We start from the raw sequence: 25,628 nt of genomic DNA on the forward strand, positions 1-25,628 counted from the left end.
TCTAAAGGCCATTTTTGAAAATAGCGAAATAGCTATTATCACTTGAGTGGTGGGGTAAAGTGAAAATTGCATAATTGCTAATTTTGTCTAAAGGCCATTTTTGAAAATAGCGAAATAGCGCTATTATCACTTGAGTGGTGGGGTAAAGTGAAAATTGCAAAATTGCGCAATTTTGTCTAAAGGCCATTTTTGAAAATAGCGAAATAGCGCTATTATCACTTGAGTGGTGGGGTAAAGTGAAAATTGCAAAATTGCAATTTTGTCTAAAGGCCATTTTGAAAATAGCGAAATAGCGCTATTATCACTTGAGTGGTGGGGTAAAGTGAAAATTGCAAAATTGAGCAATTTTGTCTAAAGGCCATTTTTGAAAATAGCGAAATAGCGCTATTATCACTTGAGTGGTGGGGTAAAGTGAAAATTGCATAATTGCGCAATTTTGTCTAAGAGCCATTTTCACCAAACTGATTTCTAAAAAATACACTGATAATAGCGAAATTAGCACTTTTTGATAATAGCAGTGCTATTATCGCAATTATGTGTAGAAACGAATGACAAAATAGCGCAATTGCGTCTAGTATAAAAAAGAGCGCTAATATCGCTATTATCAGTTATAGCGCCTTTCTCGGAAAGTGCTATGAAAAAAAGGTTTTCAGTTTTGGCTTTGTTTACCTACGTTTTTTGACTAGCCAAAAGTGCTTGCCCCCCCTTTTTTTGGCCTGCCAACAAAAACTTTGCCCCCCCCCCCTCTTCTATAAGTCACCACCCGGGGGTAGGGTACATATAATTATTGCACCACCTGTAACAGATGAGACACAAGTTTATTGATACTACGTCTCAAGTGTCATGACTGAATGGAGTGAGGGTTTCCGAATTCGGCAGTATTCAGTACAACGGAGCAAGTTTCGTCATGGATTACTTTGTACTGCCACGTCCTTTGAAGAAAACATAGAGACGAACTCATTCATCGTTACTTAAAGATCGCACGTGTGCGCAATTAATGATAATCTACACTCGAAGGGCACTAAAAATCATAAAATCTTACCGATTTGATGACAGGCTTCCGGTATTTTCACGAAAAGGGGACGGCCATATATTCTGCGCAGAAAAGTCACTTTGACACATCTGCGCATCAATCAATTACGATGTGAAAACAGGTGTTTGACCTTTGACAAGTGTATTTGCATACCAAAACAAGAGGACTGCTTGTTGCCAAGATGATGTACACAATCAAGGGAGCGGCTTCTCACAGATGATCGCCAGTTCACGTGTACGTGTAATAGTAATACTAATAGTTTGTTGAAACTTCTGAATTGTTGTATAAATCATTAAAATCAACAAACATTTATCAGAAAAAGATTTGTGTGTAGGTGTGAAAAGGGAAAAAGTAGTGTCAAGTCACCAGTACTGTGTGGGATGATTTGAGGTAGGCCTAGTCAAGAAACGGTTTGCAGCTTTTTTACAGGCATTTCTGGCCGGCATTATTATCACCTACATTACACATTACCTTCTAGGAAGATGACTACAGGACACGTTCTTCCGGGCTATGGACCCGTCGTTGGTAACATAACTCAATTTCGGTCCAAATCAGCAGATCCAACTATGTCTAGCTACAAATTCCGCGGGGGTCAGATGCTCCGGGAACCAGCACTAGATTTCACGAATCCTTTACTGTTAGCACAAATCAAGAGAGATGCTAGAAATGCATGGACTGAAGACATGAAAGATTGGATGGACACTCCAGAAAAAAGACCTACCACATATGCTCATAGTTTCTATAGAAAGGGACCTGTGGAATCTGAAGATCCAGTTATTTTGAGACCAACATCACCAACGAGACGGAATAAACCACATCCAAAAGAGTGAGTAGCCTGGCCTTGTTGAAATGAACATTAATGAAATAATACTATTCAATCACAGATAAATCCAGACAATATTATTACTCTTTTGTTCATAATTTTCAAACTTTGTTGTTTGTTTTTCCTTGTTTTGTTTCTTCTTCTTTTTTTTCCAATGTTTGTTGTGTATTTCTGCACGCTGTTCATACATAAATAAATGTTTGATCAATTAAAAGAAGTAATTTTTTATTTCTTACTTTGGGTGCTGCAGCATGGATTATGATTATATTTTTGATTATTTAGTACTTTCATAAAATTATGTTTAATAAAAAAATTGTGTTGTATACAATTATGTTCAATTTTTTTTTTTTAATTGTGTCTAAAAAGATATTTTTGCTAGTTCCTGCATGTAAGGAGACAAAATATGTTTCTAAAACACATCTGATGACCTCTTTTTTAATCTATCTAATCATTGTTTAATTGGCAGTTCCTGTTATATCACACATTTGTCACAGATTAATATAAAATCCTTTTTAAATCAAGATGCAAACAAATGTACCAGGATGCTGCAATAAAGTTGAATGCTAAAACATTAGGAAATGAAGAAGCCAATTTGTAAGCCTTTATATTGATCAAGTTATGTGCAGTTAGTTGATACAATTGAAGTATTGGAGAAATTTAATGTACGTTTGTATATCTTTACAAATCAATAAAAATGATTTTCTGGAGCTGTGAGCGATGTTTGCTCATCTCATGTTTCTATTTATCTGTGTATTGATTGAAGTTGGTATGCAAATTGAAAAACATAACTTTTTTGAGAAATGTTGATTTCAATGCAGTTCATGATAATGATAAGCAATCGTCATTTAGTATCTATATGGAAATAATACAAAAATGTATAAAGATTTGCTGTAAAAATCAGAAACAAACTCAAAGATAAAACTAATGATGTAAAAACAGACAAACAAAAACAAAAAACAATTTGAGATTAAGCTAGAAGATTGTTACTAACCAAAAATCAATAGAATTTGACTGAAGAAATAACACAAGTTGGTATATCTTTTTTACACGCTTAAATGTATGTTCTGTTCAGTTTACATACTGACTTCAAGGGGCAGATTTTGTGGGGGAAGATGAATGAAATATGTGGAGTGCCCTTAGATTGCCTTCATGAAGTGGTGCATTCCTAATTTAAAATGCCACATGGAAATTCCAACATTTTTGACAAAGCAGCATGTTTTATTAAAATATCAGATCTGACAATTTTTCATCAGCTAGCTTCTTACAAACTCCTTTTTGACCAAAATATAATGTTACTCTATTCACTCTGTGTAAAAGTAGCAGTAATGGCTTTTTGAATAATAATAATTATCTGCTGTTAATTATACTATTATTACAAGGTTTTTGAATTAAATCAAATACTGAAACTTGCATTTTTTGTAACTTGCTACGTTGCGTCTGAAACCATCAGACTTCATCAGGCAACGTCTGATGGTTTCAGACGCAACATAGCAAGTTGCAAAAAATGTAAGTTCCAGTATTTAATTTAATTCAAAAACCTTGTGATTTTAACGACTGGATGACTGAGAATAATCACTATTTTTATACTATTATTATAGACAAGGTGAAGGATAAGCATTACTTGTCTTTTTGTTGGTTGATTGTAGTCATGGCAAGCAGATGCTAATCAGACTCCATCAGCTTCCTGGTATGGCATTTCAATGAGCTACAATGATAGATGATCCATGAATGAATGAATGAAATCATCAAAATATTTCCTGATGTATGATTTTTACTGTCAGACCTATAGCTGGTTGTAGCACCTGCCTCAAATCTGTGTAATTATGGGAATGTTTACGGATGTAAAAATGGAATCTGCAGCCAAATCAGAAATGTTGCATCTTTTGCCCAAAATTGTGAGATTTTCATTGTGATTTTGGTTTGTAATGGGGGGTGGGGGCCAAAGGCCAAATTTTACGGTAATACCTCCCCAGGTCTTACCACTGCCTTTTTATAGGCCAAAAGAATAGAACAGTATTACATCATTATATTCCAGTTGAAGTATCCAAACATTCTCACAACTTAAAGGAGTATTTCGTGATCTTAGCATCCTCTACTTATGTCATTTTTCATTAGATATCCACGAAAAAAACCTATTCCCAAAATTTCAGTTGATTCCGATTTTGCGTTCGCGAGTTATGCATGATTATGTGTATTACACTGCTCCATAGACAATGCGTTGTAATTTCGTTATGGTGCACCAGGACGAAATTCAAATTTCACGATATCTTTGCTAAACGAATTAATCTGCAAGAAATATTTTGTACATAAACATATGTAGCCAGAGGTTTCCAGTGATATAAAAATCTCAACTTTTTTTGAGAAAAGTTGGGGGATGAGGCTGTGGATCACGAAATGCCCTTTTAATGCATCATGCATATTTTTAATATTTTAATTTAATGTCAATGATTTTCATTTCTTCTTTTTTCACAGAGTTTTTATGAAGTGTAACCTACAAAAAGTGCCAGGTTATCATGATCCATACAATGCAATGGGACAAGAAATGCATGTAGTCCAAGGATTTCAGAATCCAGACACTACCATCAGGGAAGATGTCTATTTAGGTATGTATGCTTTAATATGTGACTTGGTCAAGAAAAATTAGGATAATGTGGTGAAATGTCAATTTTGTTTTTCAAATTATTTGGACATCTTGATAAAGAACTTTGATTTGATGTAACTGCCATCAAAATGATTATGACGTTAGAGAGTCAAATTTGAAATTATTGACAAATTGTATATAAATAAAGAAATAAGGATTTGAATGGTAGTTGACCCATAACTGAAAAACAAATGGCAGTACACTTTTCACCAAAAGACCCCCTCTGCACAATATGTCAAAAAGAATTTCAAAGCCATGTATGGCATTTAATATTTACTTCACTTCTTCATATGTTAAAATAATAATAAATAAGCATTTGTAATGCACCATTTATCTAGAAAATTTGCTGTACCCTGCTTATCTCCTCTCTTCCTCCCGGATCCCTCGCTCCCGTTATATATCTTCTCAGGGATGCATGTGTTCTTTTATAACCATTATAATTTTGCCTTTTTTTACAGTTGATGGATTGTGTGATAAGTATGAACAAAGTAGTAGACAACAACTTCGTAAGAAATTTGTAGCCAGACCTAATACATCGTATACATCATCTGCAATAAGATATCATGATACACAGGTAAGAGATTAAGAATTTGTTAAAAGTTTTAACAAAATAAATGATTTCAATTGATTATCTTCACCTAAAAATACAGTAATATTTGCATTTTAAACAATCAGCATTATAAACAATTTGGTTGTGTGTTTTTTTAACTTTGTAACCCAACATTTCTGTTATTTGAAAATTTTTAAGCATTTTTAAAATAATTTTTATAAATACTTATGTTTGCTTTGTCTAATGAATTATCACTCAGCTACCTTGTTGTTCATTGTGCTTATTATTAAGAAATGTGGATGATGATGTGATGCCCCTAAAATGGGGGATAGGATGTGCACCCTCTTTTATCAACCTCTTTTGTTTTGCTATCTCCTAATGACCCCCTTTTTACATTATTCTGATGATCTCCCACATTTCCCTAGATTAATATATCAAATGTTGTATTTATGTGGACCCTTCATGAACTATACTTTCCAAGTCTAACTGGATGCACCACTTCTTGAATTATCATTCAATATTACCATGCTGAATAATGGAACTCATCTTTTGACCAAAAGACCATTACTAGTCTCAAACTGCTGTCAGCACATTCCTGTCACTTCCAAAGTTGAGTGCATATTTTCATGCTTTAAAATTTTAAGTTTTTAATGTTAATTTTCATGTATTTTTCTTGACTTTTTATATATTCAGAGAGAAAAATTGAAGAGAGCAATGAATGACCCTAGGTCAGCTCAGGCAGCTGAAGCCTGGATGAAGCTAGCAAATGAAAGAGGTTAGTGATAACCATGGTAACTGTTTCATGAACAAACATTGATATAAGTAAAGGTGTGTGACCATTATACAGCCTCATCCCCCATTCAAAACTGAGAATTTGGTATCAGAAGAAAACTCAAATTGTTCTCATTACCCCAGTAAAATTTAACATCCTATAGATGTGTTTCTTTTAGATGGTGTGGACAAAAATGTGACAAGAAGGTGTAACCATCACCAGAAGTATATGTACTATCCTACGGGGCATTGTTATACACAAAAGTTTAGTTTGGAAGTAGTTTGTGAAAGTTTTAAAGTGTATGCTGTGCCCGTTTGTAATTCATAATAAAAAAAACAAGTCTGACAAACCTTACAAATCACTGTTTGCCATCCTATTTTGTGAACTTTGTTAACTCTTGTAAATAATTCTTTTCTTAGTTTCAATTTAAGATTTATGGTGAAGTATTCTGAAGATCTGTGTCTATTTGTTATTTTATTTTGAAAAAAAAATATACAGACAGGAAAGCTGCTCAGTTTGTGATAGACCAATCACACTACCAACTTCCAGAAAAGACAAGAACACAAAGAAGTCCTAGAATGGTTGAGACAGCAGACCAAATCAAGACACCATTCCATGCATCAGTACATAGGTTCTTAAAAGCAGCTGGACCTCAAGGTAGGAATGATAAAGGAATTATGAGGTGATTGGCACCAATTCCCTTTCATTTAATATTCAAATCTCGAAATTAAACTGCAGTTCTTCTTACAGAACAATGACTTTCCTAGTACTCAAGTTTGGTTTGAGTAGGTATATAATTACTATGCTAACCATGCCTCCAAGAATTAAAAAAAGTTAATAAAAAGTTTTTTAAAATTTCCAGAATTTTTGGTAAAGCTCTACAGATTATTTTGGTAACAAAACAATTTTGAAAAAATGATTTAACATTCAGAACTCGTAATAGTGGCAATTGATTTGTCATATTGACATATTCAATCAAAACCAGAAAATTTGATCAAATTTCCTTGTCTATAAAATTACCAATTCCCCAGTGTATATGTTGTATATGTATAACCGATTAGTTGTATAGTGTAATAAACAAATTTGTTTTGTGTTTTTAATTTTAACAGAGGCCCGGGCAGTTGAAAGTCTACTCAAATCGTCAACAGCTCCAAAAGCTTTACCAATGAGTGGCCCACACTTTCACATTACGGATTATAGCAAACGAATCAGGATTCATCCAAAACATACAAGGACTGATTTCACCCATCATCCTGATTTTTACCCTTGAAATGACTCCTCTGAGATTGGTCAATACCAGAGACTATAAGGAACAATTCACCAATCAGATCTTGGCATCCATAATTCTGCCCTTGAAAGGAACATAGGACCATAGACCCTAGGCCGGGCCATTGAGTACCAGGAACTATTCACCATTCAGATCTTGACATCCTGGTTTCTTCTCATGTCTTGATCTTCCGGATCATTCCAAGTTGTTATTATATAACTATATAACTGCATCTGCTTGATTAACATCATTGCTTCATGTGACGTGACATGTATGCATTACCATGGTTGCTGAAGTTGGAAGATTCTGATCTCTTGCAGTTCACATCTTGAATGTTAGCCAATAACCATGGTTACCAAAACCAGGATTGGGTAGCCCAATTGGGCAATTTTGGAAGATTTTCAAAATGATTTTTGGCCAGCAATTGTTAAGTAAATTTTAGCGACATTTTTGTGATTTTTGATCCATCATTCAGGCTGGGCAACAGTTTTGTTCACATACTTTATCTGGCATTGCAATAGCAATGTTTCAACTGAAGATAGCAACATGTTGTTCACACACTACCTATCTGGCATTGCTATCTACTGAAGATAACAATGTCTTAGTTGAAGATAGCAACATGTTGTTCACACACTACCTGTCTGGCATTGCTATCTACTGAAGATAACAATGTCTTAGTTGAAGATAGCAACATGTTGTTCACATACTACCTGTCTAGCATTGCTATCTACTGAAGATAACAATGTTTCAACTGAAGATAGCAACATGTTGTTCACATACTAGCTGTCTGGCATTGCTATCTACTGAAGATAACAATGTCTTAGTTGAAGATAGCAACATATTGTTCACACACTAGCTGTCTGGCATTGCTATCTACTGAAGATAGCAACAACAGTTAAACAAACAAGATCATCTTGTTTATTTAGTTGCTCTGAAGATGACACTCGCTAGAGTTCCAAAAGCTCAGCCCTCTGAAAAGGACTTCTCTAGGGAAAGATTAAATCTTACTCATGTTTACAGGCCTAGAGTACCAAGTAATGTCAAATCGTACTATACCTGACACATACTATATCTGACACTGTTATTTACTGAAGATAGCAATGTCCAAATGTTCAAAATCTAACTATATGATATTGCCATCTTTTGAAGAAATCAAATGTAGGTCAAATATGACATGATCTGGTCCACATGGTCCATGGGGGCCAAAGGAGCCATTTCTGAAAATTGAGTTACTATAATTATTACCTTGCACAAACATTAGACTATCATACTGAAAACACAAAGGTCTAGCATACTTGGTTTTAAAGTTTTGAGGTTTTGTGATGTAAATTTAAATGTATATTACTGTTTTTTACTCCATACTTTTACCCATGGACCAGATCGTGTCACTAGTTGAAACACAGATGGTCAAAGTTGAAAATATAAAAACTTAGAAGTTTATCACTTATGTGTAGCCTTTTCCATTTATTTGAAGATTTATCAATAATAATTTACATGTCTTTCTATGCATTGAGATATCTATGCATTACATAAAATCAGTGACACATGTGTACTTTCAGGTTATTATTATGTCTTTCTGACTGTATAAAATTACATTGTGGACTGTGCAATAACTATTTATACCCCTGGGAGTAAATTCTCCCAATGGTTCACCCCCCCCACACACACACACACACATGTATAAACTTTTTTGTCCCAACCCAAAATGCAAGAGTAGCAATCAAGACTTTGCATATTTGAGCAGTTGTGTTTAAAATTTCTGTACCTGCGAGGGTGAAATATTGAAAGGTGGACCAAATTGTGCCAAAAATCACTTCTTCCATTCCCCTTGATCTGTGGCTTGTCAAAAAATGTTTGCCCCATCTGTTATTCATCCCCTGTTTACATTCAAATTTAGGGGAAAGGTTTACTGGGCCTTTATCTGGGAAGTCACAAAGAAACCAAACTTTTATTTTGAATGCTGCTGTAGATACTAAGATATAGATTTTGAGATTGGTATGAGTGGATTGATACTATCACTTGATTTGTCAATAGCTTGAGAAAATTCTAAGTATTCTTATTTTCATGGTTTTTTAGGGTCTAACACATTTGCGACATCCAAGAAAATGGCATTACAATAAATGTTTTAAGGATAAAACTGGCAATCTAAAAAAGTGTAATGCAGCTCTACTCTGAATCACTTTAAGTTTGGTAGTGACATCAATTCTTTTTCATGGTTTTGCTGCAATCAATTAACTTTACACATGCGATTTGATACTGCGGCCAGCAAAATACGCACCTATATTGAACATCACTACCAAACTTGAGGTGAATTGAAAAGTTTATACTATACATCCAGGGTGATTGGGGTACTCAACTTTGAAAGTGGAAGGGATGTGCAAGATATCACATCATAACTACAGGCTTGCATTGAGATGATTTTACACCAAAAAGATGGCCATTGATTGAGACCCACCCCTCCCTCCCCTCCAAAAAAGAGAGTCATTCTCTGATACTTACGGAAAGGGTAGAAATCACAGCACAGTTTTGTACAAAACATCAAAAAGTTGCTAACAATTGGGAAAATAAACAAGTCATTTTTCTGAGGAATTTTTAAGAAGGGGTCATTGGGTGACAAAAAACCAAAAATGGGTCATTGGGAGAGCATTGGGAAAATGAGATTGGCTGCACATTCCCATCTCCATTTCAATGAATGCCCCTTCCCCAGGCTTGCAAGCTATGCAATGTTGCAATAAAGTATTATATTCAAAGGCAGTTAACCTCATGATACAAATTTTGTTACAAATGTGACACGATCTGGTCCATGGGGGCCAAAGGAGGCATTTTTGAAAATTGAGTTACTGTAATTATTACATTTATACATACAATAGGCTATCATTTACTGAAAACACCAAATGTCTAGCATACTTGGTTCTAAAGTTATGAAGTTTTTTGATGCCTATTTTCTTATGTATTTTATTGTTTTTTACTCCATATTTTTACCTTTATCTCAGTTTCAAATTTGCGCCTTTGGCCCCCATGGACCAGATCGTGTCACAAATGAAGGTTTAAATGTAATGATTAGTAGCGTAGCTAGGGACAGGGGTGCCATCTTAAAGGGGCACCCAATTGGCATCTTAAGAGGGCACTGAATCACTCCCTCCAAGTAGTGAAAGTAAAAAAGTCACAATTTTCGTGTGTACATTTCATCATAAATAGTTATTTGAAAGACCATTTTATAACCAAATTAGCAGTATTTGTGCAAACATTCTTGTGCTCCATGTGCAATTGTTTCAGAATTGGGGGTTGTAGGGGCACCATTTGGTATCCTTTCCCCCGGAGTGCCACACCCCTATTTACACCACTGGTAACAATGTGCAAGAATTTTGTTGAGAAGTGCAAAAACAACAGTGTAATAATACATGTAGTATGATATCTATATCTTTATTATATAAGGACAATAGAATAAACAACCTGTTCTAATGGGCTAGTGTACAAACATGTGAATTATAGGGTCAGTCAGTCGGTGTTTTTTGTTTTGTAAAAAAAGAGCATTCCACATCAAATATTTTGGTGGCAATATTATTCAACTCTAATATATTATCAATTTTCCACCAACAAACATTCATTAGTAGATAAAAATGAATTGAACAACAAATTCAATTGAAAAATGGATTGAACAACGAATACTTGTTGCATCAAATATTCACCCTCGAATAAAAACCATAGCATATTGACCTATGACCCAACTTAAATAATCTACAGATGAACTGAGCTTTGATCAGGGAGTGCAAACATTCAAACACATTTCTGAAGAGTGTACTGTGTAGTTTAATCAATTTATTTTTTAATGAAACATATTTTACTAACAATGTTTTGAACAATGTAAAAAATATCTTCCATTATATGAAAGTACAAAATATACAGCCCACAAAAGAGGTCAGATACAAAATGTGACAAACACCATTTCAAACTTTTTGAGATAAGGCCACCGAGATGCATATGTGTCCTATCTTGCTTACTTTAACTTGACAGCCTATTTATAAAATTTGAAATTAGTCCATATTTTTGTATTTTCTTTATATTTGGCATGATGGCTATTATCTCAAATTGATCAAAATGGCTATATCAATTTTTGCATCTGACCTTTTCAAGTGTACCTGATTTTCTTTCAAATTGTACCAACCATGAGACCCAAGTGATCAAGGAATATATTATACACAAGCATGACCAGAAGAAACCAAGTAAATATGTGTTGTTCTGGTTATCCTACAGCCAAGAAACGTGAATATCACATTTAGGGAGTAAAACATTAATTTTTAAGAAATATTTTTTCTGATATAAGGTGATTTTTGAATGTTTGTATATAAATAGAGTGCAAATAGTTAGGGTAATTTACTTATTTTTTAATAAAATGTTTTATGGGACAAAATTTGATATTAGGTATTTGTGTTTTTGCTGATAGGGCAAACTTGCTTTAGGCTGTCATCAATATAATTAGTCATGCAAGTAGGCCCCTACACACTATTATACTTACATGTTTGCCCATCCCCAAACCAAGCTACACTTTGTCAACTGAGACACTTCATAAGTGTTTTCTCATTCACAGTGAATTAATAATAACTCTGTATAATTATTTAAGAATAGTTACATATTGGACATAAAAATAAATTCAAATAATTCACAATACATTGTATAAAAATTGTTGCTTTTGTTTCATTGTGATTTTCATCTGTATTAAAATATGAAATCTCTTGACGGGAGATGGAGAACCATGTTGGTATCACAAATGTTAAGTCCCAGCTGAGACGAAAGTACATTCTTCTCAGGTCCCAGTGAGTTTAGGTGACATATCTGGCACCCCTGGCATACACATGTATAGGAATCCAACAAAACCAATGATCTGTTCACCCCACCCCTGGGACCTCACCACCACGCCTATCGGTCTTGTGCCAAAACTTGGCATTTTAAGACATATTATTCACGACCTGGAATTAGTAGTAATCCTGACATTTCATCAGAAAATATCAGTAATCTGCTTTTTATTTGTCAACAATTGGTATAAATTGAGCCATTGATGCAAATGATGTAACTACTGGAGGATTTAGGGTGAATCTCTTTGGGAGGATTTGTTGCTCCAATTTATCCAATTCCAATTCAAATTCAGCTTGTTCTTCAGTAGGTAGATCCTGAAAATTTGCATAAAAATAGCCAAGTGTAATGTGCAGACGACGATAAATGTATATTTTGCTGAATACTTTGTTTGCCTCTAATCTTGCATCATCAAACTTCTTTATTAGTTCTGTGTCGTCCATTGCCACACGTATGGAGATTGAACCTGCCCCTCGTTTTAGATATTCAGTTTCAACTGTAAAAGGCTTGTTTCCAGTTTTATCCCAAACTTGTTGGGCCGATTTCATGATTGGGTACACATCCTCTGTCGGGATGCATTTTTCTTGAGTGGCAGTGCGAGTTTGATCCCCATCTAACCAATCTTGAACAAATTTAATTGGTGGTTCTGCATTACTGTATATGTCATATGTCGTCATGTGGTAAGACGTATAAGGCAAGGGGGATATGCACTTTCTTAGGACGCGATTATTTTGGATGAAGTCTTCGATATATTTCAGTGTTTCGATGTTGTGACACATACTGATAGTTGTGAAGCCACAGTATTGCAGATACACCCCTTCATTGCTGATCTTATCTTTGCGACGCTTAGTTGGTGGTAGTTTGAGTTCAGGATTTTGATATGCTGAAATTGAATAATGAGAAAATGTTAGCTGGCTTTGTCTGCTTTTACCATGTTAAGGTAGCTGCCTCGGATACAACACCCATGCAGAAAAATAGCTCCCTGTGTCAGATCAATCAGGTCTATTCATTTAAATCTTTAACATAACAAAGAAAAGTAATTCAATGGGATTTTGAGATGACAAAAAGTTGCATAAATCAAAAACGCTTTTTTGGAAAAAATTAAAACTTGGCAAGTAAGGTTTTCTCATCAATACACACATCCTATGTCATTTCAAGGAGTTCTGAGCATGACGCCGTAGCCGATAAAGCCACCTTAAGGAATCAGATATTAAAGTTTGCACAGTATTGTGGGAACTGAGAGTACATCAGACATTGAATTACATTCTGAATACAAGAAATGTCCTGATGATATCAAACATTTTTATTTTTTTGAAATTCACAAATTTTATGGCAAATTATTAAAATTTGATATTTTTCAACCTTTGATATTTAACAGTCCCCAAAGTAAAATTTATAAATCTACTGATATGTACTTAAAGTGTATGTAGCTGGGAGGAAAAGCCAACGATCATTTGACAATTTCGACATTTCATATTGAAAATCACTTTTTTCCCCAAAAGATCTAAGTTGGCTTTTCCTCCCAGCTACATACACTTTTAAGTACATATCAGTAGATTTATAAATTTTACTTTGATAACTGTTAAATATCAAAAATATCCATTTATAATAATATGCCATAAAATTTGTATTATATCGCAAATTTCAAAAAAATCCAATTTATTGATATCTAATGAACATTCTTCGTACTCAGAATGCAAATATTTGATATGTCTGATGTCTGACCGACCCCTTTTAGTTTGACATTTGTTTGCATATCTTATGCCCAAGTTTGAAAAAAAAATGAAGCCATGAACATGCACTTCAAACGGTAGCATGTGTCAATTGCCTGGTGATTTTAAATTTTCTCCATTCCAGTAGTGGCAAACAGTGGCAGCGCGGCGCAGGAATTTTTTTCGGGGGTAATTGCGGACGACATGTGATTTTCAGAGGGGGCAAAATCAACAAATTTTGCCCAAAATTGCAGCAAAAAGTGGAAATTTTTGTAATTTTGGGTTTTTACTGGGGGGGCAACAGGGGGCAAGAGTTCTGAGTGGGGGGCATTTGCTCCCCATGCCCCCCCCACGTGGTGCAGCCACTGGTCAAGACAACTTGTCTATGTCATTGTCTCTAGACTCTTCTCTTACTTTATCGTCAAATCGGTTACGCAAATTTGGACATAAGTATCACACAAGAAATGTCGACAACTATAATATACAGGGTGTCCCAGAAAAAAATTACCGGGCGAATGAATTTGAACGTAAGTCGAGAAATAGACATCCGAATCCAAAAATCTAAACATCAGCATGCAGCCCATCTTATTTTGCATCTTATACGCCAATTATATTGGAATCGGTTGAATGATTGTAAAGAAATGAGCGATTACATAACGCATGCGTCAATTCACTTCATTCCAAGTTTGAAGAAAGATCATTCAACACAATGTGCACTTGTGGTTACCTGTCAATGGGCTTCATTTTTGGTCTGTGAAATCATTTCGTTCTTTTTAAACAATCTGTTCAAATCTGAACAATTAGGTTTTGTTTAAATTTGAAAATCTGCACGTTATTGGAAATGAAATGCTTGGTTTTTGTACATATCTTTTTTGTTAATGTTGATGTTTAAGAATTATTGCATAAAGAATTCCAGCTGGCTTAAAACAATTCTCACACACATCAATGTTTTTGGAATGTTTCCAAGAAATTGTAATGCAAAGTTTAAATCTTTTAAAACTTTAACATTAATGTTGCATGATATCAAAAATGACACTTAGCTGTAAGCATTTTGATCATTGTCATTCTTGGCATTTCTTTGGAAAGTTAAAATATAACATATTTGCACAACCTAAAGAATTAAAGTTGGAAAGCTTCCAATTGCAGAAATCAAAGTTTTCTCGGACAAACTTTTATTAATTTTCAGTGAAAGCATGAATAACATAACACCGTGGGATTACAAAATAGATAATGTGGACTAAATTTAATGAGATACACAAACTTTATGAAGCGGTGAGCGTGTATGAAAAAAGCGCCTGTTGATTAAACTTGGAATGAACTACATTGATGCGTGCATTATGTAATCGTAAATTTCTTCGCAACCATTCAACCGAATCAAATAAAATGTTCGCATGAGATGCACAATAAAATAGGATATGCGCTACTTTTTTAATGTTTTGATTCTGATGTCTATTTCTCGACTTACGTTCAATTTTATTCACTCTGTAATTTTTTATGGGACACCCTGTATGTCATACAAAAACAGAATTTGCACACAAAACAATAAGAGCTGCCTAGGAAATGGAATATTACTGATAAATATATAAAGATAGCAAAATCAGTAAACCAGTTTAAGTTACAAATAAAGAAAAGTCTAATAAAAAAATTACATATAATATTTAGGCATTATTTAATGACCTCACCCATCCCCACCCATCTCCACCCCAACTATCAATTTCTTGTGTGAACTGTGGAATGTCTATTTATTGAAATGTTATAAATATTTACATTGGTTCTTTCTTTGCATGTTCTTCTCCTCATTCTTTTTTCTTTTAATGTTGTAAGTGTAAAGGGGTGCTCGCTTCAGGCCTTTTGAGCATCTCCTCATTCAAATGTTTTGTTTTTTATATATATTTTGTATGTTGATTTGAATGAAAATAAAATGATGATGTATGTGTATCATGTATGTATACAAAAAGTCCCAAAATTTCAGAATCAGGTTTTTTACAGATTTTTGGACAAAAAAGGTCCATATTTTAGGAAGAAAGTCCACTTTTCACAAAATTGCCCCCCCTGGAAAAAAGTCCACTTTTTCAAAATCAGCACCCCCCAAATGAAATCCTGTGTACGGGCCTGCCTTTATCAAATGCAATTTACAGTTTTAAAAGTCAAAAAACTTATCTATTTTTAGCATGACTTCAGGTTCAGTTATCCAGGGCCATCATGTGCGCTTCTCATTGTAAAGTGTATATTATTTTGAGTCAAAAACATGTTACTTTTCACATAGAAAGGTTTGGATATGAAATTCAATGTCAAATACAAAGTCTGTACCAGGCTTAACGGTTGTATAAAGGGTATCATAGAATAAATTGACCTCTGACCCAACTTAAACAATCTAAAGATGAAAGGTCGACCATGAACAATAAAGGTGTATGTTGTTCAACAAAATCTTATTTATTAATTAAAATCCTTTGTTCAGGGAGTACAAACTCATTTCTGAGACTTATGCACATTTATACTATACAGATTACATACAAAAATTAACAATATTGTACTTTCTTTTCAAAATTAAACATTCATGTACGGTATTTGTGTCACGATCTGGTCCATGGAAATGGAATGGAATTTTTTTAAATTGAGTAACTCTAATTATTACCTTCTCTTCAAGCATTATGCTATCATATACTGAAAACACAAAAGGTCTAGAATACTTGGTCCTTTTAAGTTATGAAGTGTTGTGACATGTATTTTCTTATGTATTTTAATGTTTTTTTACTCCATATTTTTGCCTTTATCTCTATTAAACATTTGCTGCCTTTAGCATCCATGGACCAGATTGTGTCACATTTTACATATTTGCAACAGTGTTTTTGAACTGACTGTGTATTTTAACAATGTAAAACGTATCTTCCATATATAGCAAAGTAAATATTCATTGCCCAATTACGTGTTATATATTTTGAATACAAAAAACTATTGTTTCTGTAAACCAGAGAGTCACTCAAGGCTTGGAATAAACATATGCAGGGCTCAAAATAAGGAGTGTCCTCGCTTCAAATACCCCCAAAAGTAGGAGAGCCGAGGACCTGCAACTTTTCTAATGAAAGGGTCCCAAGGACCCCTAAATATCTAAGCAAGGACAGTACACTGAGTGCAGTATGGACTACATTTGTTGTTCCAATAGCTAATAAGACTTAAAGAATTTAATAAGAACTTAGGTGGTACTACACCCCTGATAAATTTTGTGACTAATTTTGCATTTTTCTCAAAAAATAACTACTGGTCACAAAGTTTATATATTATAGGGGCAATCCAATTACTTCATTGAAATTTCAGTGATTCAAGACAAGTGGTTAATTATATAATGTTAAGAATTGAATGGGGTATATTCTAGCGGTACCTCTTTTCTTATCATAAATCATGTCCCCTTATCTTGAGTCACTGAAAATCCAGTGTAGTAACTGGATTCCTTGCCCCTATAATATACATAACTTTTGTTACCAGTGCATTATTATTTTTTGAGAAAAATACAAAAATAGTCACAAATATATCAAGGAGTGTAGTACCATGACTACCACCTTAAATAAAAACTCAAAAAAATTGTTCATCCTATATATTTATTACTATCAAAAGTTTGGAATACATGATAAAATTACTTTATTTAGTTGGAATAGTTCAAAATTCACAGTTATCCTAAAGTTGATGTTGATTTGCAAGCCTTATAGAAAATGTCACAATGATGTGGACCAATGTAACATTAACAAAGCAGTGGCATAACTAGGGGTCAATTGGGGGCGGGGCAACGTGCCCCGGGCGCTACCACTAGGTGGCCCCAAATCGGCCTCACTTAAAATTGGTCTCACTTAAAAAAATTTGAACCGATGCCATTCCCACACCCCCACATTTAAGATATTCTCAGGTGGGGGGTAGGGCGCCAATTTTGTTTCTTGCCCCGGGCGCTACCAACCCTAGTTACGCCACTGTAACAAAGGGATCATTTTCACAAATTCTTTGGTCCCATTTACATGGCTGGCATCACCATGGGAGACCAACCAAGACCCATATGGAAAACTTTGGTGCATCTGCTCACGCCACTTTCAAAAAAGGTCTTTTTAACACAGGAAATTTTATTAAAAAGTCAACTTTTCTACCTATCTTTAACCACTACAGGAAAATGAAAAATGTTTTTAAATATCTTCCCTCGGTTTTAAAAACCTTGATACATCTACTTTCAAATAATATAAATTATAAATTCATTTAGTTTTGGGAAAAGGTGGCACTTTTTAATTAAAAAGTTGTACGTTTTTCGATTTTCAATGGGAAATGAGACATTTTTCAAGTTTTTTGAGCAAATTATTTGATAAATAATTTCAAAACATTTCACTGGAACATGCTACAATTTTTCTTTTTTCGTTGCAATAAACACTTGAGAAATTTATCTTTATGATGATATAAAATTCATGTTTATTAGTTGATAGCAAAAGGTGGCACTTTTTGATCCAAAATGATAATAAATATCACCAAAACTCATTTTTTCGCTGTGCAGGGGAATTCATAACAATGGAAATCAATCAACCATAACGAGCGAGCAATGGGAAATACAATGGGTTTTCCCATGCTTGTCTAATACAAGGTCGTGCAGTAAATTAATGTTGCTTTTCATGCTACCACTTTTCTGCTCATATTGTGGCCAAACTTTTTCATACGCATGACAACCCCCCCGGCTCACCACCACCTAATCTGGATCTGGATCTGGACGTTATCCTCTGAATAAACGGGTACCCGCATCGCATCAGAGTTGGTACAAACCAATGACCTGGATTTGTCGAAATTTGAGGTAGTCCCTAATGGCGGTCTTGAAGTTTTTGTAGTCTGGTATGTCTAATATGTCGTGGGGCAGTCCGTTCCAGTGTGGAATTGTCCATGGAAAAAAGCTATAAAAAGCTAATAAATGTTGTGTTGGCTCTTTAAAAAAATACAGTAGCTCTCAGAGTTATTCAGGACCTGGACTTAATTCACATTATTTTGTCAGCAAAAGTCGATTCTCTACTTTTTGTCAGTCTGAACAATCGGAGTATATTCAGCCATTGATGAAAATGATGAAACTACTGGAGGATTCAGGGTGAACCTGTCTGGGAGTATTTGCTCCAATTTATCTAATTCCAATTCAAATTCAGCTTGTTCTTCAATTGTCAGATCCTGAAAATTTGAATAAAAATAGCCGAGCGAAATGTGCAGAGGATGATAAATGTATATTTTGCTGAACACTTCATTTGCCTCTAATCTTGCAGCATCAAACTTCTTTATTAGTTCTGTGTCGTCCATTGATACACGTATGGAAATTCCAGACGTCCCTGGATTTATATGTTTTGTTTCAACTGTAAAAGGCTTGTTTCCAGTTTTATCCCAAACTTGTTGGGCCGATTTCATGATTGGGTACACATCCTCTGTCGCGATGCATTTTTTGTGACTAGCAGTCCGAGTTTGATCCCCATCTAGCCAATCTTGAACAACTTTGATTGGTGGTCTTGAATTAGTGTAGATGTCATAGGTCGTCATGTGATATGATGTATAAGGCAAAGGGGATATGCACTTTCTTAAAATGTGATTATTTTCGATGAATTCTTCTAAATACTTCAGTGTTTCAATGTTGTGACACATACTGACGGTTGTGAACCCACAGAATTGCTGATACACCCCTTCATAGTTGATCTTTTCAACGCGAATCTTAGTCGACTGCAGCTTGGGGTCAGGATTTTGATGTGCTGAAATTAAAATAATGTGAAAATGTAATCTGGCTATATTCAGGGATGTCAACTTTTTGGAATTGCTTGGCATGAGACAGAAGCGTACCGGCATTTGCCGACTCCAATATTCATTTTGACCGATGATTATTTGAGCCACGGCGCTCAAGACTGTGAAAACAGGGGGGGGGGATTTGTATGAACAACAAATTATTCATGACGATGCGTGAGATTTTACTCATTTTTCAGTGAGATCAAAGTTGATACAACCCGGGGATACAACATCGAAGTTTCAACCTAAAAGTCCATTTGCAATACAGCCTGTCTCAAAAAAAATTGTGCAAGTGAAAAGCGCCCTCTATGGCAATTAGAAAATACCGTTGTGACATGATGCTTACATCAACGTCAAGGGCGTAATCATAGCTCTCAAATACCGTTTACTTTGTTCAATTTGCTTGTTTTAATCTCGAGATATGTTTAGTTACCAACGAAAGGCTAAAATCACAATTGTGCCACTTTTACTAGGGAATATCAAGAGGACTGTACTTGCATCAAGTTTATTAAGAGTTCCTTCGTGAAATCAAAAGAACGCATCAATTATACAACAACAAAGATAGTTTTTACTGTTTTTACCGTTTTCTCATGATACAGGTATTATTTTTCCACTTAAAACAGATTAAAAGAGAAACAGATCACATTCTGCTGTAAAATTAAATACAAAAAGTCATGTGCATGTCAATGATTTTATCATGGTAAATACTGTTTTCTTTGTCACTCAGGACATGTTAAAAGACAAACAAATATTGCAAACTTATAGGTTAATGAGCGTGTATTACTTATTGGGAGAGAAATAAGACAAAATAATGCATGCTGGCGCTGATATTGATGCGCCTTATTCACGAGCCCCAAGGGGAGTGCATTAGACGCATCAACATCACCTATCATTGATTTACATGTGCAGCCCCCTTCCCTAGTAAAAGTGGCACAATTGTGATTTTACCATTTCGTTGTTAACTAAACATATCTCGAGATTAAAACAAGCAAATTGAACAGAACAAACAACATTTGAGAGCTAAGACTGCGCCCATGACGTTGATGTAAGCACCATGTCACAACGGTATTTTCTAATTACCATAGAGGGCGCTTTTTACTTGCACAATTTTTTTTGAGACAGGCTGTACAATGTGATTTCAACCTGATCTCGACAGGTATGCCCCGCTGGGTATTGTTTAGCAACAACAGCACATACCGTAAACGTTCGCCTAATGGCGCACCTGGACTCCTTTGCCTTGGGGTCAATTTCATGTACAAATAGAGATGATCCCTCCTCTAAAAATCCAAAAAAGAATGAAGGGTATGTTTCCTTATTTTTATGGGATTTTTATGGGAGGGCACTTTTAGTTTGTGCATAAAATTCCAGTTATGTCAATGGAGCCCATAGCGCCATTAGGCGAACGTTTACGGTATTGGTAACACATAAATCTTTTATATGACTCTTGTAATTTGCCAACAATCCAATGGTTTTGAATTGGGGGTGTCACCCCCCCTAGCGATGGCCCTGCCCCTGGAGCTTCCAGGGGCTTTTGCCCCCTGGACCCCCAACAGGGACTTCGCCCGTGGACCCCACCGCGCCGGGGCCCTTATGCAGCCCTGGACCCCACGCCGCACCGTGAAGCTCAAGCGCATTGCACGCTTTTATTTCAAACTTTTACCCCTGCTTCTTACAACTGAAGTTTACATTATCACACCCCCTTGAAAATTTCCTGCATACCCCACTACTAGTTTGCAAGGCAAACTAAGGGGCTGTGCAATAATTATTGGTCTGGGGGGTAAAATTTCTGAATGGGCCGCCAAAAATTGCTTGCCCCCCTCAGCCTGCCAAAATCGCTTGTCCCCCTCAGCCTGCCAAAATCGCTTGCCCCCCCCCCTCTTGGCCCGCCAAAAAATCTTTGCTCCCCCTTGCACATGCCAAATTTCTGGGATCTCAATTTGCTAGCCTTATATGGTCTAGATATATGTTGTGAGCGCAGCGAGCAGGAAAAATTTGCATATTAAAGCGTTTCCGTACTGTTTTCCCAAGCCTTTTTAGAGCGTTTTATTTAAAATGCGCCCCATGCATGAATGTGTGCCAAAAATCGCTTGCCCCCCCCTCTTGGTTGGCCAAATTTCTTGCCCCCCAACTTTACCCTCCCCAGGGCTCATAATTATTGCACAGCCCCTAAAAACAATGGGCAAAACAGATGTGTCATTTATCGGTATGACATTTTCGGTTTTCGTTATTGATGCTGCCTATAAGAGTGCAGGTTCCTTGTAAGTACGTCACTGTCACCATTTTATATGATAAGGGACCATTCACAACCACTTGTAAGGGGGGGCCTGATGCAAAAAAATTTCATCACGAAAATTTTTCGGGGCCCCCATTTACAGACCTCAAAAAATTCAGGGCCCCCCTTTTGACATGAAAATTATGGGTCAACCCCATAGAAAAGCATATAAACTTAATTTTTCCAGGAAAATTTGTGGTCATTTTTTTCAGGGCCCCCCTCCTTTTTGCATCAGCCCCCCCTTACAAGTGTTTGTGAATGGTCCCTATTAAATATGACTTGATTTACCTGATTTTTCTGGTACTGGTCGTAACCATTGCTGCAACCGAGATTTTTCTCCTCTAATGAATAGGATGTAGAGTGCACAAAACACTATGAAAGCTAGAACCAAGAAAGTTGCAATAGGCCTATACCGTCTTGTTCGTCTTGTCGATGATGATGCCATTATGAAAATTTGTTGTGGTCGAATTCACACCATAATTTAGGTAACATAGGCGTGCCACAGTATGAGTATGGAGACAACGGTCAACAAATGTGTAGTACAAATCCCGGGGTACTGATCGGTATCGGTATGTACAAATTGACATTTTCCGACTTGAAATAACATGTCAGTCTGCTGCAGCGATTTGCATTGCAATCAAAACTGAGCTGACCGTGGTCAATAATGGGGAATTCCCTAGTCCCTGCCGATGCCGAAAGTTACGTTGCAGGCTACGTTGCATTGTATTGACCCACAGTGGTATCATTGACCTTAGACAGGATTTGATGCAGATGTCGTCAACCAACAGTGCTCCTTGACCATAAATATTGATTTTACCTCACAGCGGCGCTAATTTGTGGCATTCTCTGGTATGAGCGTTTGGAGAGTGTTTTTATGGGACCTGAGAGCATAATATCAGCATATCAGACATATCAAATTGCATTCTGAGTACGAAGAATGTCATTCTGATATTTTAAAAATAGGCCTAATTTTGATTTTTTTTTTTTTAATTTGCGATATAGGCCTAATACAAATTTTATGACAAATACAGGGTGTAACAATAAAATTTGTACAATTGCATTTTGACTTCTCATGAAAAAACTAAAAGAGTAAGGGCACAAATGTTATATGCAATAGAATCAGTAATATCTTGGCTAAAAGAAGACGTTTAGTTGGTTTCTTTACTAGCTTTGGTTCAAAAGTTATGTCCGATTAATTAAATCGTCCAGAAAACGTGTTGGGCCACTTTTGCCATGTTAGTGTATATCAAGTTTGAACCGCGTAGATTGTGCTTATCGTGCATTAAACATCAAAGAACTGACACAAAAGAATTATAAGTGGCGTTTCGTCATATAATTAACATGAACTTAATAATAATATGATATTTCTTTAAAATCTATAAATAAAGTCATGAAATTTCTTTCAAATTATCTTATAAATAAAGTAATTTCTCATATCCCTGAGATATCATTGGTAAAACTGAGAACAGTTTTTGCACCCATAAGTACAAAACAATAAAATTTTGACATAAAGTTCAGCTGCACACTTAAAACTACGGGGTCAAAAAATGACCCAAACGGGGTCATTTTTGACCCCAGCATAGTTATCAACTAAACACCATACCACTAACGGGGTCATTTTGACCCCATTGGTCGGGGTCATTGCAATGACTACGTATTTGGGTCAAATAGTAACCCCATTGGGGTCAAAATATTACCACATTTCGGGGTCAAATGAAATGACCCCTTCAAAAGGGTTGCCTTATTGGGTTACTTAATGACCTCATTTCGGGGTCAAATGAAATGACCCATTTGAAAGGGTTGTTTTATAGGGTTACTCAATAACCACATTTAGGGGTTGTTTGGATTTTTTAGTAGGCCTATGGTCATGCTGGTCCCACCAGGACATAAGTGTGTTTCTGCACAGAGAAAGCATTACATAAACAGCAAACTGCAAAATGCATCTGTGTATCACACTCACACACAGTCAGTCATCGCCTATGACAGTTCACGTATTATAAGCTTACATGATACCCGGGGGGACCACTCACATAAATGGTCTGTACGCATGCGTGACCAAAAACAAGTAAAAAGGGGTGGTTTTTTTTAGGCAAGGCAAGTTACGCGTGTGACGCATTTAGGGTCTAAAAAACACTGATTTTCAAGAATAGGGGTAGTTTTCTGAAACTGAACAACTTGTTTAGGGTACCTTTTCAAATTTTGGGTAATTACGAGTCCAAAAAGGGTACATTTTTTAATTTTTACTACCCAAAAACTCTTTAGGGGCTAAATTCTATTAAATTACCTTTATTAAGGGGCTAAATTTACTGGTAGGGTAAAACTCGTTTAGGGGGTGTTTCAAAAAAATTTGGTCACGCATGCGTACACTATCATACTTGAGTGGCCCCCCTGGGACATGATATAAGCTTAACAACAACTAACTACTGCAGCCAAGACACCAGCCACGACAGCATGAAATTGGAATGAATCTGCGTGCATAGACAAGGGTCTATGCATCCTTGCAGTCTCACTTTTCAACTAACTTTTCATATTCCATCATGCAGACAAGCACACACGACAATCCGCTGAGCTGCACAATCAGAACAAATATGGCGCTGATGTGACCACGTGAGCCGATGCACACCGTGTGTGCAAATAGTTCCGAAATGCAAGTCATTATAAAGTTGACAAATTGGGTAACTTCGGTCAAAAAATGAGTTTTATTTATTAATCAACAAACATTAATTGCAGCTCATGTTTAAACTCATTTATGAATTGAGATTTTCAAAGCGGAAGATTGAAACTGATATCAATGCGCGACGGTATCGGCAAAATGACCACTAAGTTTTTGACCACGTTCGTCGTGGCTAAAATGACCTCGTGAATGTGGTCAAATTAAAACAGTACAACCCCCTTGAAGGGTCAAAACAACCCCAAACGTGGTCAATTCAAAATGACCACGGAAAATATAACCCCGTAGTTTTTAGTGTGTGGGCATCTAGCTGTTCTGGGGCAACCACTATTGCCAGCATTTCTGTTAACAAATTTTACATAGGGTAGGTGCAGGTAATATGGGACAGCAGGTAATATGGGACACCTGTTTTCATTTTAACAAAAAGTAGCTTAGAGAAGGTAAACACTTTAAGTTGATTTGTTAAGTGTTTAGAGACATCAATTGTGCTTCTAGAAATGCAGTTTTGGAGTCTGTGTATCAAACTCTTGGAAATCAATGCCAAAAAGAGTGAAATTGCCCAAAAAATTATGTCGTTTTTTTGTCCTGATATAAAATCAATGATGTCACATTTTATGATTGTGTATCCAAAAACTCTGGTACTGAGGGGGCATTTGTCATTTTTTATGATCTTTAGGTGATGGGTTAAGCTTATCAGCAGGTAAAATTCCACTGACAAGTGGCACTTTCCTTTTATAAATGATTATTTTCTCTGATTTTCAACTGAATGGGTGCAGGTAATATGGGACACGTAGGAAATTGTGTGCATTGTCAATGCGAAAAGCAAAACTATTTAGAAAATTGAATTTTCTTGTAGAAATTTGCATTTAACATTCAAAATCATGTAACAAAAATGTTTTTAGAACAAAAGAGTGATTTTCTGAACTTTTGATTTTCACCATAGAGATAACACAGTGTCCCATATTACCTGCACATGCAGGTAATATGGGACACTTGACGATGACGTCATTTTGACGTCATAGCGTCCAAACAAACATAAAAACAAGGTAACATTGCCTGTTTTATTAATCTTAAAGGACAGGTTGTTCATCATAACAATCTCTTGTGGGCATATCTTCTTTAGTTTTTATGCAAATAAGCTAAACGTCCTTAATGGTCCCATATTACCTGCAGGTACCCTACTTCTCATAGTTATTATGTAATTGTGTGCCTTGAAGGAAGACGTGAGTTTGGAAAATGAGCTATAAACAATCTTATGGTT

At 35.7% G+C, this 25,628-nt stretch overlaps 2 protein-coding genes across 2 annotated transcripts; one reads left to right on the top strand and one right to left on the bottom strand.

Moving 5' to 3' along the window:
- Positions 1-1,409: 1,409 nt before the first annotated feature.
- Positions 1,410-7,579, top strand: LOC140161259 (uncharacterized). Its single transcript, XM_072184720.1, has 6 exons — positions 1,410-1,859; positions 4,329-4,459; positions 4,956-5,071; positions 5,741-5,822; positions 6,318-6,476; positions 6,929-7,579. Exons 1-6 carry the CDS (start codon positions 1,516-1,518, stop codon positions 7,087-7,089), a joined length of 993 nt encoding a protein of 330 aa, XP_072040821.1. The 5' UTR covers positions 1,410-1,515; the 3' UTR covers positions 7,090-7,579.
- A 2,728-nt stretch (positions 7,580-10,307) lies between these two features.
- On the bottom strand, positions 10,308-22,367 carry LOC140161261 (uncharacterized). Its single transcript, XM_072184725.1, has 2 exons — positions 21,985-22,367; positions 10,308-12,820 (listed from the first exon to the last, which is right to left on the bottom strand). The coding sequence occupies exons 1-2, from the start codon at positions 22,139-22,141 to the stop codon at positions 12,108-12,110; spliced, it is 870 nt and encodes a 289-aa protein (XP_072040826.1). The 5' UTR covers positions 22,142-22,367; the 3' UTR covers positions 10,308-12,107.
- Positions 22,368-25,628: the final 3,261 nt, after the last annotated feature.

This window comes from Amphiura filiformis, chromosome 9 (assembly GCF_039555335.1).
Source record: "Amphiura filiformis chromosome 9, Afil_fr2py, whole genome shotgun sequence".
NCBI classification, from domain to species: Eukaryota; Metazoa; Echinodermata; class Ophiuroidea; order Amphilepidida; family Amphiuridae; genus Amphiura; species Amphiura filiformis.